This window comes from Primulina eburnea, chromosome 7 (genome assembly GCF_022965805.1).
Source record: "Primulina eburnea isolate SZY01 chromosome 7, ASM2296580v1, whole genome shotgun sequence".
In the NCBI taxonomy this organism is placed as follows: Eukaryota; Viridiplantae; Streptophyta; class Magnoliopsida; order Lamiales; family Gesneriaceae; genus Primulina; species Primulina eburnea.
In genome coordinates this window covers 21,934,767-21,950,512 of record NC_133107.1, presented here as the reverse complement: position 1 = coordinate 21,950,512, position 15,746 = coordinate 21,934,767, and the positions used below count along the sequence as shown (strand labels likewise).

At 46.4% G+C, this 15,746-nt stretch overlaps 2 protein-coding genes across 3 annotated transcripts; both read right to left on the bottom strand.

Moving 5' to 3' along the window:
* Positions 1-321: 321 nt before the first annotated feature.
* On the bottom strand, positions 322-2,332 carry LOC140837300 (uncharacterized). Of its 2 annotated transcripts, none has more exons than XM_073203429.1 (6): positions 2,247-2,332; positions 2,056-2,111; positions 1,841-1,958; positions 1,573-1,775; positions 918-1,147; positions 322-753 (listed from the first exon to the last, which is right to left on the bottom strand). In XM_073203429.1, the coding sequence occupies exons 3-6, from the start codon at positions 1,930-1,932 to the stop codon at positions 475-477; spliced, it is 804 nt and encodes a 267-aa protein (XP_073059530.1). In that variant the 5' UTR covers positions 1,933-1,958; positions 2,056-2,111; positions 2,247-2,332; the 3' UTR covers positions 322-474. The 2 variants fall into 2 exon arrangements, with proteins under 2 accessions (XP_073059530.1, XP_073059531.1); XM_073203430.1 differs by having other exon boundaries at positions 2,220-2,285.
* Positions 2,333-11,644: 9,312 nt separating this feature from the next.
* LOC140835782 (uncharacterized) lies at positions 11,645-15,331 on the bottom strand. The gene has a single exon (XM_073201189.1). The coding sequence runs from the start codon at positions 15,329-15,331 to the stop codon at positions 11,645-11,647; it is 3,687 nt and encodes a 1,228-aa protein (XP_073057290.1).
* Between the last annotated feature and the right edge of the window lie 415 nt (positions 15,332-15,746).

The following is a 15,746-nucleotide window of genomic DNA, read 5'->3' as shown; positions in this document are numbered from 1 at the left end:
GTGCCTAAAGTTTAGCATCCATCCATCAATTTACCAAACTTACCCTAAAATGCATGGATTACAGTGTGCCTAAAGTTTAACCCGATTCACATTTCACATCAAACAATTATGCAACCAAGTTGTCCTACTTCATCAGAACGTACAACTTAAATGGGATGAGAATCCTAGGGACTTTCCCCCAATTGACGTATTTTTAAAGAAGAATTTTACTTCTCGTTTACAAAGTTGCAACGGCGACAATGCTACTCTGAAAAACAATCCGTTAGTTCTGCAGTATTCTAATTTAGCATATGCTTCTTCCCACTCTTCTCACAGTTTACCTCCACCAAAACATATGAAATTCACTATATCTTGAATACAGTCATTAGGGTTCCTCGGCACAAGATTCATAAATAAGTTACGATTTACATGCCATGATTGCATGAAATCAAGCTCAAATAAATTAATAAAACTTAATATGTAAGACTATAAACTTCACATGTAGGATCGCATCCGAGGCCTAACCAAAGACTGGCCACCATCGACGTATATAGTTGTACCGGTCATGTACCTTGACCCATCACTTATCAAATAAATAACAGTTGAAGCCAAGTCTTTCTCAACGTCAAGCCACCGATGTAAGGGCGTGGCTTCCTTTACCAATTTCTGCGCCCTTTCCTTCCCAACTGAAGTAGGGTACTCATCGTCAAGATGCAAGCCGCGAGCAATTGCATTTACTCTTATCTGATGCTTCCCAATCTCCATTGCTGATGCCTGCCCATCATTTGTAAAGTAAATTTTAAGCATGGTAAAGAACATAATGAATTCTTCAGGTAGCTATATTGAGACACAAAAATCAATAAAAAAATCAGTAATCAACATAACCAATGAACACAATGAAAAAAATGAGTTGAGACCAGAATACGCTACAAACTTACCCGCACTAACTGCTGCACTCCAGCCAAACATGAGCCATATGCTGCCGCTCCTTGATATAACCCTCTTTCGGCTCCAATTATAGAGGTTAAGAATATGATGGATCCCCCCGATTGCTGATCACGCATTGTTTTACCCACGGCTTTTAATAGATACCATGGAGCCATAAAATTGATTTTGACGATATTTTTGAATTCATCTTCTGGTAAAGACAGAGGATCATGCATCTTTCCTGTTTCATTCAAAGTAATAAGTCGATACTCTTGTACTTTCTTACTAGCACACATGTGATTACAGCGCCGCCTAATTGAAAATAAGGACCATCAAACACAACTATTGTTTACATCTACCACATGTTCTTGCAAGGTACAGACATAAAAAACGTGGATAGATGTGAATATGAAACCTCTTCGTTAGATGTACGACAGAAACCAAACATTAGGAAAATGAAACCCTCGAAGACTTCGTTGCAAAACTTGATTAGAAAAGTAAAGATGGTTTTTTTCCAATGAAATAGAAGGTGCGATTAAGATTTAAGATTGAGGCAAGCTGTCGAAGCGACGCTTGTAATACTACAGGCTCTTAAAGAGCAATCAGCACGAAATACGGACTAAACAGAAAGTTGGAAGCCGTGCCGAAAGGCATAGAGTGCTTTACCTTCATAGGAATAGCAATTGACGAAAGCATCCAAACTTCCCAAGATTCTCTTGGCCGTGCCGACAGCTTCTTCAAAAACCGCTGCTTTCTCTTCTTTCATATCCAACCCCACTACCTCTACCGCATCACGACGAACATCTAAGGACACCTCTATCTTCTCCACTGCTCTCCTCAATTGCCCATCGTCCCCCATCAAAACTAGCCTAGACCGATCCCGTGAAATCAGAGCAACAAACAGGAGAAAGAAGAAGAATAATTAATGGCGTACCTGCAACCGCGCTGAAGTAAATGACGGGCAATGTTGAGAGAGATTTCATCTCCATTGGAGGTAAGCAAAACCTTTTTTCTTGGATTTTCCATGCTGCAGCTACCAACGACCAAACGAGCTGCTCACATCAGAAATTAGTACACATCAACGATTAACTAAAACATCAATACCACAAAAACACCAAAAATGGATATATCTCTTAACATCAAACTGACCTGTTAGCAGAGGAGACGGACGAGAATAATTTGTCAGAATACAAGCTCCTAATCCACTGTTAATTAACATTAAAACATAAACAAACAACAAATCAACGTCCAAGATGACAGTAACAGGCAGATTATCGTATAAATAATTGGCGATTAGATTATAATAATCATACACACAAAAGTAATTCGATAGAGGAAACCTCGAAGCGAACAGGACGAGAGATGAAGATGAATCGAGAGTCGGTGATTGTATTTCCACACACAGGGTGGGTAGGTTTCAATAATTTTAATTTTAATTTAACGAATTAATCCTCAATAACATCGCAACTTTTGCATATATCAATTAATAGGGGTGTCAATCGGGTGGGTTGGGTCGGGTTGCGGGTCAACCCACGAATTTTTTTTTTTTTTTTTTCAACCCGAACCCAACCCGAACCCGAAGCAACCCAAAACCCCCCAACCCGAACACGAATCCGTCTAACCCAACTCAACCCGTCTAACCCGTCTAACCCGATTTTTTTTTATTTTTTAAAAAAAAAAATTAATGAAAAAAAATCGAAAAAATAAAAAATAATAATAAATATAGAAAAAAATATAATCGTTTAGCTGCCTATATAGCGACGGTTTTAATAAAACCGTAATAAAACCGTCGCTGTATAACGACGGTTTTTATTTAAACCGTCGCAAATTAAACCGTCGCCGATTTATATGAGCGACTGTTTTAGTAAACCGTCGCTACTAGTTTAGGGTTTAGGGTATTAGCGACGGTTTTAGCAAACAGTCGCTAATAGTTTAGGGTTTAGGGTTTAGGGTTCGGGGTTTTAGCAAACTGCCTATAAATTGTCGCGTTTAGAGTCGTTTTTAACATTTGCACTTAGTCATCCTGAGTGTTTATTAAATTGATATATCCGTTATCCTTACAATCAAAAAAAATGTCAGAACAAACCATATTTAGACGAAATTACAAACAATTTGTGGTTCCTAATAAAAAGTACAAAATTGTTGATGTCAATCGAAAAAAGAGTCTTGAATACTACGAACCATTTGTATTTCCTACGCAAGTCTCGCAAGTTGTGTATTTGACTTATCCAACAACAAAGAGAGCAGAATCAGATTGGATGCATGTGAGTACTCTACGTAGGCGAACTTATGTCACTGATGTTGAGCCAAATACTGAGTGATGTGATCCGGGTAAAATGGATGAGCAGGGTCGGGTGCTCCACCGGATCAAATCAAGAATTTATAATGTTGTTTAGGAAAATGAGCAAGGTAGATGGCTTCGATCGTGACCTGCAAACAATGAAAGGAACTCGTGAATGGGCGCCGGAAGGGTGTCCGGCGTGACCACTCCGATGCTTAAGTCAGCCGGATTGTCGAGAGGGAACTTAAAGGAATATGTATGGATGCTTGAAAGTGAAGAAATTTCAGACCTCTGTGTGATGTCAACGATACCTGCTATTTGAAGAGAAGCTAGGGCTACCTTGATGCGCGTGCTCACCTACTACCTGTACCCTCGGACGTTGACGGCCTGTCGGGTCCCTTTCTACCCGATAGCTTCGTGGGTACTCCAAGAATAAGGGACGTTGACTGCATGTCCAGTCCCTTTCTTCTCCATATTTTCGGGGATACGTTCAGGCGGAAGACGTTGACTTCCCGCCCAGTCGCTTTCTGCCTTACAATCTGTAAGATCCTCTAAGTAAGTTACTCGAGTATTGAGCCCTCGGCTTCAGCATGAAAACCCGGTCCCTAGTTGCTCGGGAGGTAAGTAAATACCCGATCATGCACGAAGCGCCCAGTCGCGTGGGTAACAATCGCCCTCCCGGTTTCTATAGGGGCTACTCAATGACATTTCCCGGGTCCTCCAGGACCCGAGCCCTTATAGGGGTATCACCACCCATCCCTAAAATAGTCGGGCTAGAGTCTCACTCGCTGTCCCGATTGGTGTGAAATAATTCACGGTGTATAATAGCATCGGATCCTTTAAATATCCCGTAGAAGAGATGTCACGCTTGGATGATTTGTCTCCCGGACCCTAATGAATTGTTATCCAGCCCCTCTGGATGTTGTATTTGTTATAATGAGATGCACCCACAATTAATTCCTACTAGAAAACGCTCCACATCTCGAGAAATGGATAAGTCTGACACCTCGACAACTGTGCACGTCTTTCCCCCTCCCGGCACAATTTCCAAAACTTATCTCAACCGTTCAGGCATCTTGAAGATCAACGGTCATTATTAATTTGTTCTTATTATAAATAGGGCCTTACTGATCCGTCATCATACCAGCAAAGTGTTGTTAGGAAGATACAATGGCAGGTGCTAGCAATCCCAGCGTCCCTGATCTGGCGGAAGAGTTCATGAATGCATCCTCAGAGAGGCATAAGACGGAAATAGAGGAGGAGGTCTTTCACAAAATTCTCGCCTTCTGGGAGGCACTGCAGGAGTTACAGCTTCTCTACTACTGCGGTGAGGCTAATACTCCTCGGCTTCTGGCGAAATTGGAGAAGTATCGGGAATATCTAAATATTTCCGAGTTGAGGGATCCTTTTGAAGAGGACCGCATGTACGAACTGATGCTTCGAAAAGAGAGGAACACTCTCAACGATATCACTGACGCCAAGGGCTATGAAGGAAGGGCTACACGAGAAGTGAGACGTTGGATGTTCCTGTGGAAAGCCTTCGTAGAGGAGGCATATTTCGATGTAATTCGAAGTAATTTCGTTAAATAAAATTATTATCCGAGTTTACTGTCTTTTACCATTTTATCTGATGCATATCCCACGGACTGTCTGACTCGACTGACAAGATTAACTACTAATAAGTAACGAACGGAGACGTGAGGATTTCGTACTAATAAAACTAAAAGGGCGCCCGAGCTCCGCATTTCTCGGGTTTACAACAATATGCTGGAACCTCGAATCTCCCGGTCTTAAGATAAAATGTCGAGGCCTTAAACCTCCCGGACTCAAGAGAAAATGCCGGGGCCTCAAACCTCCCGGACTTAGAATAATATGCCGGGGCCTCAAACCTCCCGGACTTAGAATGATATGCCGGGGCCTCAAACCTCCCGGACTTAGAATGATATGCCGGGGCCTCAAACCTCCCGGACTTAGAATGATATGCCGGGGCCTCAAACCTCCCGGACTTAGAATAATATGCCGGGGCCTCAAACCTCCCGGACTATTCACGTGGTATCCGGATGATATACAGCTCATCATTAAAACTCTCACCGAATGAGAACGTTCCGTATTCCCAGCTGTATCAGTCGGGCGCCTTGGTAACCGTCAATGCCCCTTCACCTTCTGAGCACAATTTTCAAGGAATATCCTGACCGCCCACGTGTTTAGATTCGATGGCTTCGATTAACTTTTTCCTTTGACTCCTAGAGGGGACGCTTCCGCTGGCTGGGACCCTTGTATTTCCTCCACATTTAAAAACGTTCACCTATAAATAAGGGGGGATAGATGTAAAGTGACTCTCAATTCAAAATGTCGAATTCAAGCGGTTCCAGTGCCTGCAGCAGTACACATGTCCTGGTGACCCCGGAGATGCGTCCTCATGTGGAGGAATTGAAGAGGGAAATCGAGGAACATATATGGGCGAAGGTCATGGCCGTGCGGGACAAGGTTCATGACTTGGATTATACCTATCGCAATCGCTTGGCCACTACTCGAGCGCAAAGAGCCAGAGCGAGGAAGTATATCCGAGAATTCGTAGTAGACCGGGTGACCGATCTAGTTGACGATGAAGTTCTGCTGCACATGATGCTGTGGAAAGAGTGGCATGCCCTGGACAAGATAATGAAGAATGAATTCTTCATTGACCTCCGCATTCACGAATTAACTAATTGGATAACGGAGTGGCAGGATTCTGTATCTAACATAATGGATCCCAGAACTTTTCGCCGCTATTTTATGTATTGGAAATTTTATCGACTTCTATCGCTTTACTCTTCTGCAAATTTATGCGGACCGAATCAATAGACTTACAGTTATTTGTAATAACATGATCCCCCCGAACTTAAAATATAATCCCGGGCCATCGAACCTTTTGACTATAACAAGATGCCGGGGTCTCGGATTATTCGGACTTAGAAATTTCCGTCCTGGGTCTCTAGGTTCCCGAGCTATGAAACGAACTTATCGAGTTCTCCTAAACCTCCCGGCCTATCCACACGTTACTACAACGACACGTGTTCATCTATCCCGACGGCTAGTAATGTTTCGTATTCCGAGGAGATAAAACATGATGACATCTCGATCTGTGTAACTGTCTTTTCGTTCTGCCCGTCGCAACTTTCGAGGCGCATCGAAACCGCACACGCGTTCACTCAATCGACGGTTCCGATCATTCCCCATCTCCTATATATAGCGACCCTAGGTTTTCCCAAAAATCACTTTCAAATCAGCATTCTCGGCGAAGCCCTTGCAAATTCTCTTCTCGCAGTTCCAGCATTCAAAGTTTCCTTGCTCCGACGATCTCCCACCGCATTTGTAAGTTTTTTCTTTTCCTTATGTCTAATTCTACTTCTTCTACTTCCGGGGCCAATGCTCGAGGTTCGTCAGGGTATGAATCCGCCGCCCTTCGTTCTGATTCGTCTCCTTCTCCTACTTCTCGTCGCCCTTCTACCCAGACTGTCCAAAAACCTATAATCTTAAAACCCCAATCTTCCTCGAGACCTTCTAAACCTTCTTCTTCGGGCATATCCCGGATCCCAAAAAAGGATAAGGGTAAGGGTAAAGCCCGGGCTTCCGACCACCCTTTAACCGAGGCCCCCGAGATTCCATGGTTCTCTTCTCTGAAAAGCTCCCTGCGACCCGGAGCAGAAAAAGAACTTCGAACCCTAGGGGTCATTCCTTCTTCTTATCCTATTCTTATACCCGGACCTTCTGACAGGGCTGATCAACCCCCCTCGGGTTATATTACCTTTTTTCGAGACCAACTCCGCAACGGTCTTCGATTTCCCATTGCTCCGTTCTTCATCGAGGTTGCCAAATTTTTTGGTGTACCTATCAATCAATTTCATCCCAACTCTTTCCGGATCATGGCTTCGGTCTTTGTTCTCTTCCGTACGCATGATCTGGTAATAAATTCCAAAGTTCTGCATTATTTCTTTATTTGTAGATTAGGAGATAATGCCTTTTCCCTTTCTGCTCGGCTTAATGCCCGCTTTCTTGATGACATCCCTTCCTCTCAAAAGGGGTGGAAAGGAAGATATTTTTTCATTCGTCTCCCGGGTTCTCTTGATTGTTCAACCGAGTTCCTCCCTTCTCTTCCTCAACAGCCAGAACTTCCTCAGGCGTACAAGTCTGAAGAATTTTACATCCGAAGCCTCGCCCTGGTAGAGGGTAGAAAGTTTTCTTCCTCCGTCCTTATCGCCCAAGAACAACTGGTTGCTTATCGTTTAAGTGCCCGGGTTGAGGACCCGATTGAGCAAGTGATTGATGAAGTTGCTGGCTCGGGCCATCAACCTGGTAACTTTCCTTTACATGTTGTGCGATTGCTCCCTGACTTTGTATTTGCATTTGGATTTTACCCTTGCCTGCTCCTTATGCAGATTTAATGGAAGAGGCTTTTGCCAAAAGATGGGCAGCCGAGAAGGCGGCCAAGGAGAAGAAAAGGGCAGCCCGAAAGGCCGCTGCTGAAAAGAGAGCGGAGGATGTGGCTGCCCGGGCGAAGGAGACGGCCCGGGTGCAATTTGAACTTAAGAGAACGGCGCCTGAATCCAGGGAGGATGATGAGGACCTCCTCCCCCTTAGCCAAAGGCCAAGAAGAGTTACGACCGTCCCGGTGGTGACTCTCAGCGAGGATGATCAAGCGGGAGGCCAGGCTTCCTTTCAAGCGATTCAGTCAGACACGCCTCCCCTTATGCGCGATGACCAGGCACCCCTCCAAGAACCTTCACAGGAACCTCTCCAAGGGTCTCTCCCAGAATCCTTCCAGGGGCCTCTCCCAGAATTTTTCCAGGGGCCCTTCCTCCCTTCGCAGCCCAGCGGGTCTGTCTTCTCCACCGAAGGAGCCTCCCGGGTTGGGGCAGACTTCCTCAAGCGAATGCTCCTTCCTACTGACCAGGCCTTCCTGAAGAGCATGCCGCCAACCCCTCGATGCCTGGGTGGCCTGAACAAACTTCTGGCTGTAAGCTTCTTTCTTCCTCTATCTTCTCTCCCCCTCTTTTTTTTTTTTTTTTTTTTTTTTTTATATATGACCTTGCCAACCCTGCCTTCTCTCTGAAAAATAGGGTGCACACATGTTAATGTCAGCCTATGAGGAGGTGTCCTCCTTAGCCAACCACCAGGCTCCCCAACTCCGGGTCTTCCAAGAGACGAACGAGCTTATTCAAGCGGAGCTTGCTCAATTGAAGGGATTCCATTCGGAGACAGTGGCAACCCTTCAAGGCTCTGTGGAGTCTGCTCAGGCGGAGCTGGCCAAAGCCCGGGAGGAATTAAATGAAAGTCACATCAGGGAGGAAACTCTTCAAAGGCATCAGTCGATTCTTGATCGCAAGAACGCCTCCCTGATAGATGCCATAGAAGAACAAATGTCCCGGGCTGAAAGAGCCGAGAAGGCTCTAGCCGAGTCTGAGCGCCAAAAAGAGCAACTGCGGACTTCCTTCCTGGAATCCTCAGAATTCAAGGCGGCCGTTGAGAATCGAGCTTATCCTTTCTTTAAGACTGGCTTCAAAAGATGCCTTCGACAATTCCAGGAAGCCGAGCTTATCCCCAAGGATAGAACCAACTTTCCAGACTTCGGGCTAGCCATTGCATCTCTTGCAGGAGCCGGGGTGGGAGGCAACGAGGGTACATCCGAAGAGGAGGACGGAGAGGAACCGGTAGAGGAGGAGAAACAGGAGGAGTCCGTAGAGGGGGAGGAAGAAGAAGAACCTGGAGAGGGAGAAGCAGGGCAAATAGAGAAGCCGACAGAGGAGGCGAAAGAGCCAGAAAACAGCCCTCTGCTGATATAGAATAGGCTTGTCCTCTTTTCATTTTCAAGTTCACTCCCTGCCTTCGGGCTTTGTAGTAATGGAATATCTTCTTTCCTTTTATCCTTCTTCGCAATATTTACAAAAATTTAGTACTCGTTCCTTATATGATCAGGACATTCTCGTTCTAACAAATCTAACAATTTTCCAAGTGTTGAGAACTAACTAAGATACCAAATCATGTGAACGGGTATTAGCCTTCCGCACTTTAAATGGATATCTGTGATGTGAATGCCTGGAACGAACGGACACTTAACAGGATGTAGTGCTCTGGGTTTATGAGGAGCCAATGTGCGGAACTTTAAGCCGGGGAACAGGTCCCGGGGCTTTGGAATGGTCGAGGTACGGAGCCCCGAGCCAGGGAGTAGAACCCTGGGCTTATGTAGAACTAAGGTACGGAACCTTAGGCCGGGGAACAGGTCCCGGGACTTTGGAATGGTCGAGGTACGGAGCCCCGAGCCAGGGAGTAGAACCCTGGGCTTATGTAGAACTAAGGTACGGAACCTTAGGCCGGGGAACAGGTCCCTGGACTTTGGAATGGTCGAGGTACGGAGCCCCGAGCCAGGGAGTAGAACCCTGGGCTTATGTAGAACTAAGGTACGGAACCTTAGGCCGGGGAACAGGTCCCGGGACTTTTGAATGGTCGAGGTACGGAGCCCCGAGCCAGGGAGTAGAACCCTGGGCTTATGTAGAACTAAGGTACGGAACCTTAGGCCGGGGAACAGGTCCCGGGACTTTTGAATGGTCGAGGTACGGAGCCCCGAGCCAGGGAGTAGAACCCTGGGCTTATGTAGAACTAAGGTACGGAACCTTAGGCCGGGGAACAGGTCCCGGGACTTTGGAATGGTCGAGGTACGGAGCCCCGAGCCAGGGAGTAGAACCCTGGGCTTATGTAGAACTAAGGTACGGAACCTTAGGCCGGGGAACAGGTCCCGGGACTTTGGAATGGTCGAGGTACGGAGCCCCGAGCCAGGGAGTAGAACCCTGGGCTTATGTCTCCTCAGTTTTACACAATATCACTTATAGTAGGCAAAAGATTGAGGAAAACGATCCTTTATTATTTCTTCAAAGTGAAAATTACAGCTGTACATTGGCTAAGCGTAATATTTCTTCAAATGAAGTACATTCCAAGGTCTCTTAAGAAGTTTACCCTGAGCATCTTCTAGGTAAAAGGATCCTGAACTGACTCTCTTAATGATTTTGTAAGGCCCCTCCCATCGAGCTTCGAGCTTGCCCACGTCCCCAGCTGGATTAACCTTCTTCATCACCAAGTCCCCTATCTGCAAGTCTCGAACTCGGACCTTTTTGTTGTAGGATTTCATGACCCGGTTCCGATATGCCTCCATCCGGATCATGGCCTGGTCCCTCTTTTCTTCTAATAGATCCAGTTCTAATGCACGGCTACCCTCATTGTTGCTCGGGTAAGATTCTACCCGGGCAGATGTTTGACCGATCTCAACAGGAAGGATGGCCTCAGATCCATACACCAAGCTGAATGGAGTTTCTTAGGTGGGTGCCCGAGGAGTAGTCCTGTATGCCCATAGTACACTAGGTAATTCTTCTACCCAGTCCTTCCCTTTGCTTTGCAGTCTGGTCTTTAAAGCCTGCACAATGATTCTGTTTACAACTTCTGTCTGCCCATTGGCCTGAGGGTACGCAACGGAAGTGAAGGACTGGGTGATCTTCATTTCCTGGCACCAAGACGTTATTTCTTTTCCTTGAAACTGTCTCCCATTATCCGAGATCAATCGCCGGGGTATGCCGAAGCGACATACTATATTCTTCCATAAGAATTTCAAAACCTCTTGCTCGGTGATTTTAGCCAAGGGCTCGGCTTCCACCCATTTGGAGAAGTAATCCACAGCCACCAACAGGAATTTTTTCTGGGCCCGAGCAACTGGCAATGGGCCGACTATATCCATACCCCACTGATCAAAAGGACAAGACGCCCAAATAGGCTTCGTAGGAGTGGCTGGGCTGTGCTGAAAGTTGGAATGATGTTGACAGCTTTCACAAGTCCGGACCACTCGAGCTGAATCATGGTGAAGAGTCGGCCACCAGAACCCGGCTAGCATCGCTTTCCGAGCTAAAGATGTCCCCCCCAAATGCTCACCACAGCATCCTTCATGAATCTCTTGAAGAACATAAATCTCTTCCTTCCCGCTCAAACACTTCAATAATGGTCCCTGGAATGATCTCCTGTATAAGATATTATTTAAGAGAACAAACCTGGGGGCTTGTCTTTTTATTTTCTGTGCTCGAGCTCTCTCCTCGGGCAATTCATTGTCCCGGATGAATTTGATCAGAGGGGTCATCCAAGAATCCTCGGGTATTGTCAACATTTCTTCTTCTTCAATAGTTAAAACTGCTCGGGAAACAAATAAAACCTCCCGGGTGCTGTCTTCCGACAAAGAAGCAGCCATTTTTGCTAGGGCATCAGCCTCTCCATTTTCTTCTCGGGGTATTTGTTCGATGCTCCAATCCACAAACACTACTGCCTGGGCTTTGATGAGATGCAAATATTTGAGCATTTTGTCGTCCTTGACCTCATACGTGCCCTTGATCTGCTGAGTAATCAACTGTGAATCGGAATACAATATAATCCTAGCCGCTCCAATTAATTGCCTGCAGCCCGGACGCCGGCTAGAACAGCCTCATATTCTGCCTCATTATTTGTTACCCTGGAACCAATTTTGACTGCCAATTTAATCTTCTCTCCCGATGGGGAGATTATCACGACTCCTACTCCACATCCAACCAGACAAGAAGCCCCGTCTACAAACACCCTCCATCTTTCTTCCTCAGCAGGTTGGATCATCTCAGATAGGAAATCGGATAAAGCCTGCGCTTTTATGGCCAACCGGGGCTTATACTCAATATCGTATTCCCCCAATTCCACATTCCATTTGATCATCCGCCCGGATACTTCAGAATGTGTCATAATTCTTCCAAGCGGGCTGTTAGTAAGAACGATAATAGGATGCGATAGAAAATAAGGCCGCAATTTCCGGGCAGTCACAACTAAAGCCAAGGCCATCTTCTCCACTTCACTATACCGCAGCTCGGGACCTCTTAGGGCGTGACTGACATAATAGACAGGCTTTTGATCCGAGCCTTCTTCCTTTATTAGGACAGAGCTGACAGCATATTCAGTAGTGGATAAATAGACAAACAATTTATCCCCGGGCTCAGGCTTTACCAGAACTGGAAGTTCAGCTAGATGCTTTTTAAGATCTTGGAAAGCCTGCTCGCACTTGTCATCCCATCCGAATTTTTGGGCTTTTCTGAGAACCTGAAAGAAAGGATAACTTCTGTGGGCTGACCGAGATATAAACCGAGATAGGGAGGCAATCCTCCCGGTCAGCTTCTGCACTTCTTTGACAGATCGGGGAGAAGGCATACATAAGACGGACTTCACTTTTTCTTGGTTGACCTCGATCCCCCGCTCTGTCACTATAAAGCCCAAGAACTTACCACTCTTGACTCCGAAAATACATTTAGCGGGATTGAGCTTGATCCCATAAGATGTCAAAGTGGTAAAGGTTTCTTCCAAATCATCGATAAAATTCATCACCTCTTTTGACTTTCCCAAAATATCGTCCACATAAACCTCCAGATTCCTTCCCAGCTGCTTCTCAAAGACTTTATCCATTAAACGCTGATATGTGGCCCCTGCATTTTTCAACCCGAAAGGCATCACCACATAACAAAATGTACCTCCCGAGGTGATGAAACTGGCCTTATCTTGATCATTTTTTGCTAAGGGAATTTGATGATATCCCTGATAGGCGTCCATGAAACTGAGCAGCTCGAAGCCCGAGGTGGAATCCACCAACTGGTCAATCCGGGGCAATGGGTAATGATCCTTGGGACAAGCCTTATTGAGGTCCCGAAAATCAACACACATCCTCCATTTCCCGGCAGCTTTGGGTACCAGCACCACATTCGAGAGCCATGTAGGAAATTGTACCTCCCGGATGTGGCCGGCTTGCAGCAACTCTTTCACCTGCTCCTCAATAACTTTGTCTTTCTCGGGACCAAAGTGTCTCTTCTTCTGTTTGATCGGGTGAGCTCCTGGGAGAATGTTTAATTGATGCTCAGATATCAGGGGTGAAATCCCTGTAAGTTCCTGCTGGGACCAGGCAAACACATGAATATTAGTCTTTAAACAGTTAAGTAAACTGACCCGGGTGGATATATCGAGGTCTCGGGCCACCCGGATCTGTCGGCCTGGTCCTATCTCCACAGCTTCCTGTTCTTCCTCTGCCACAAAGTGGACTTCTCCTTTCTCCACTCCACCCTTCCAAACTTCCTCCACCCTGGGTTTCTTCCCCTCCTTTTTTGATTTGCCCTGATCTGCCCGGATACCTTCCACATAACATTTTCGGGAAGAGGGCTGATCTCCACGAACTTCTCCCACCTGGTTCCCCACTGGAAATTTGATCTTTTGATGATAAGTGGATGCTACTGCCCTCAACTCATTCATGGCCGGCCTTCCCAGAATGATATTGTAAGATGATGGGGAATCCACCACTGTAAAGGTGGTCATGACCGTTTTCTTGATGTTCCGGGAGCCTAGAGTGAGTGGCAGAACAATTTCTCCCTCCGGATAAACTGCATGTCCCGCAAAACCAAAAAGGACAGTCTCCACAACTTCCAACTTAAACCCTTGCAAATCCATCTGCACTAAGGCATCTTTGAAAATCACATTGACTGAACTGCCGGAATCCACGAAGACTCTCAGGATGTCGTAATTGGCCACCCGGGCTTGGATAACCAAAGCGTCATTGTGGGGCATGTTTATTCCCTTCAGGTCCTCCGGGCCAAAACTGATCACGGCCTCGTTCCTTCTAGATCCCTCCACCTCCAGACACTCCCGCCTACTTCTTGATTTCCTGGCCCGATTTGAATCTCCATCGGTGGATCCTCCCGATATCATCTTAATCACTCCAGCAACAGGGGACGAAGGGCTCCTCTTCTCAGGTTCCGGCTCCCTCCTCCTACCCATATGATTTCCCGGGTTGTTTCTGGAGTCTACTCGAGCATGAGATACTGGCGGCCGGGGGGTCCAAGGTGGACCTCTAGACCTTTTGGTGTACTGGTCATGCCCCTGGTTGGTGGGTGGGACATAACTTCTTTTCAAAGCCTTACAATTCTCGGTGTTATGCTGACACACACCATGCCTGGTGCAAAATCCACTTTTCCCGGGTTGGGACAGCTGATGACTGGGAATCGAATCCCTACTGCATTCCTGCACTTCTCTTTCTCGGATAATTTTCAAAGGCACATGCGGGGAAAAGTGCCCTGGATTACCCCGCCGTGGTCCCCTCTCCTCGGGCTTAGGTGCCCGGTCCCCTCTTTCCTTCCTGATGGCTTCCCTCTTTTGTTTCTGGGCTTCTTCCATATTGATATACTTCTCTGCCCTAGACAGCAAATCCTCAAAATCTTCAGGCACTTTTTTCGTTAATGACTTGAAGAACTCACTCTCTTTTAGGCCTTGAGTGAAGGCAGTAGTTTTTGTCTCTGCAGCACAAGTTGGCACATCCAAGGCCACTTTGTTAAACCTCTTGATATACATCCTCAAACTTTCCTCCAGTCCCTGTCTCACTTCGAACAAACTGAAAGAAGTTTTCTTATATTTCTTACTGCTGCTGAAATGGTGTAAGAAGGCTTTCTGAAAATACTCAAATGATTTAATACTCAATGGAGCCAATCCGTCAAACCATCTCTGAGCTGAGTCCACCAGCGTGGTTAAAAACACTTTACACTTGATCCTATCTGTGTAACAGTGCAGCATAGCCATATTCTCGAACCTGGCCAGGTGTTCTTCCGGGTCCTCGTTTCCATCATACGCCCTTACTTTAGCAGATTTAAAGTTTCCAGGAAGAGGTTCCCGGATGATAGCCTCAGCAAACAGGCGTCCTTTGACAGACGTCCGAGAAGAACCACGATTTTCCAGCTGTCCTTCCAGGACTTTCATTTTCTGTTTTAACTCCAGCATTTCCTCGACCATCGTTGGTGACTTAGAACCAGCAGAGGATTCCTCCACTTCTCCCCTCTTCTCCTCCTCCCTCAATTCTTGCTGCTGCTCCTGCTCTTTTTCTGGTTCTTTCTCGAGTGGTATATCATGGTGGGAAGCTTCCCGCCTGGCCATAGCTCTCTCTATGGCTTCGTTAATGCGTCTATCAAACTCCGCTGGAGTCATAGTGATAAGATCGGGAGGGGCGTCCTCTTGTCTTGAATGATTCGCGTCAACTCCCTGGGCCCGGGAAGTGTTCTGGTTAGTTTTCCTCGTGTGAGCCATATCAACGCCTTAGTCTCAATTTCCCACAGACGGCGCCAATGATGTGATCCGGGTAAAATGGATGAGCAGGGTCGGGTGCTCCACCGGATCAAATCAAGAATTTATAATGTTGTTTAGGAAAATGAGCAAGGTAGATGGCTTCGATCGTGACCTGCAAACAATGAAAGGAACTCGTGAATGGGGGCCGGAAGGGTGTCCGGCGTGACCACTCCGATGCTTAAGTCAGCCGGATTGTTGAGAGGGAACTTAAAGGAATATGCATGGATGCTTGAAAGTGAAGAAATTTCAGACCTCTGTGTGATGTCAACGATACCTGCTATTTGAAGAGAAGCTAGGGCTACCTTGATGCGCGTGCTCACCTACTACCTGTACCCTCGGACGTTGACGGCCTGTCGGGTCCCTTTCTACCCGATAG

What these genes read in the sequence shown, in the direction of transcription:
- LOC140837300 (XM_073203429.1), bottom strand. Translation starts at nt 1,932, where the DNA reads ATGGAAAATCCAAGAAAAAAGGTTTTGCTTACCTCCAATGGAGATGAA. An exon ending in TTACTTCAGCGCGGTTGCAG is followed by an intron (nt 1,776 to 1,840) that starts GTACGCCATTAA and finishes GGATCGGTCTAG; the next exon opens with GCTAGTTTTGATGGGGGACG. An exon ending in CAATTGCTATTCCTATGAAG is followed by an intron (nt 1,148 to 1,572) that starts GTAAAGCACTCT and finishes TGAATGAAACAG; the next exon opens with GAAAGATGCATGATCCTCTG.
- LOC140835782 (XM_073201189.1), bottom strand. Translation starts at nt 15,331, where the DNA reads ATGGCTCACACGAGGAAAACTAACCAGAACACTTCCCGGGCCCAGGGA.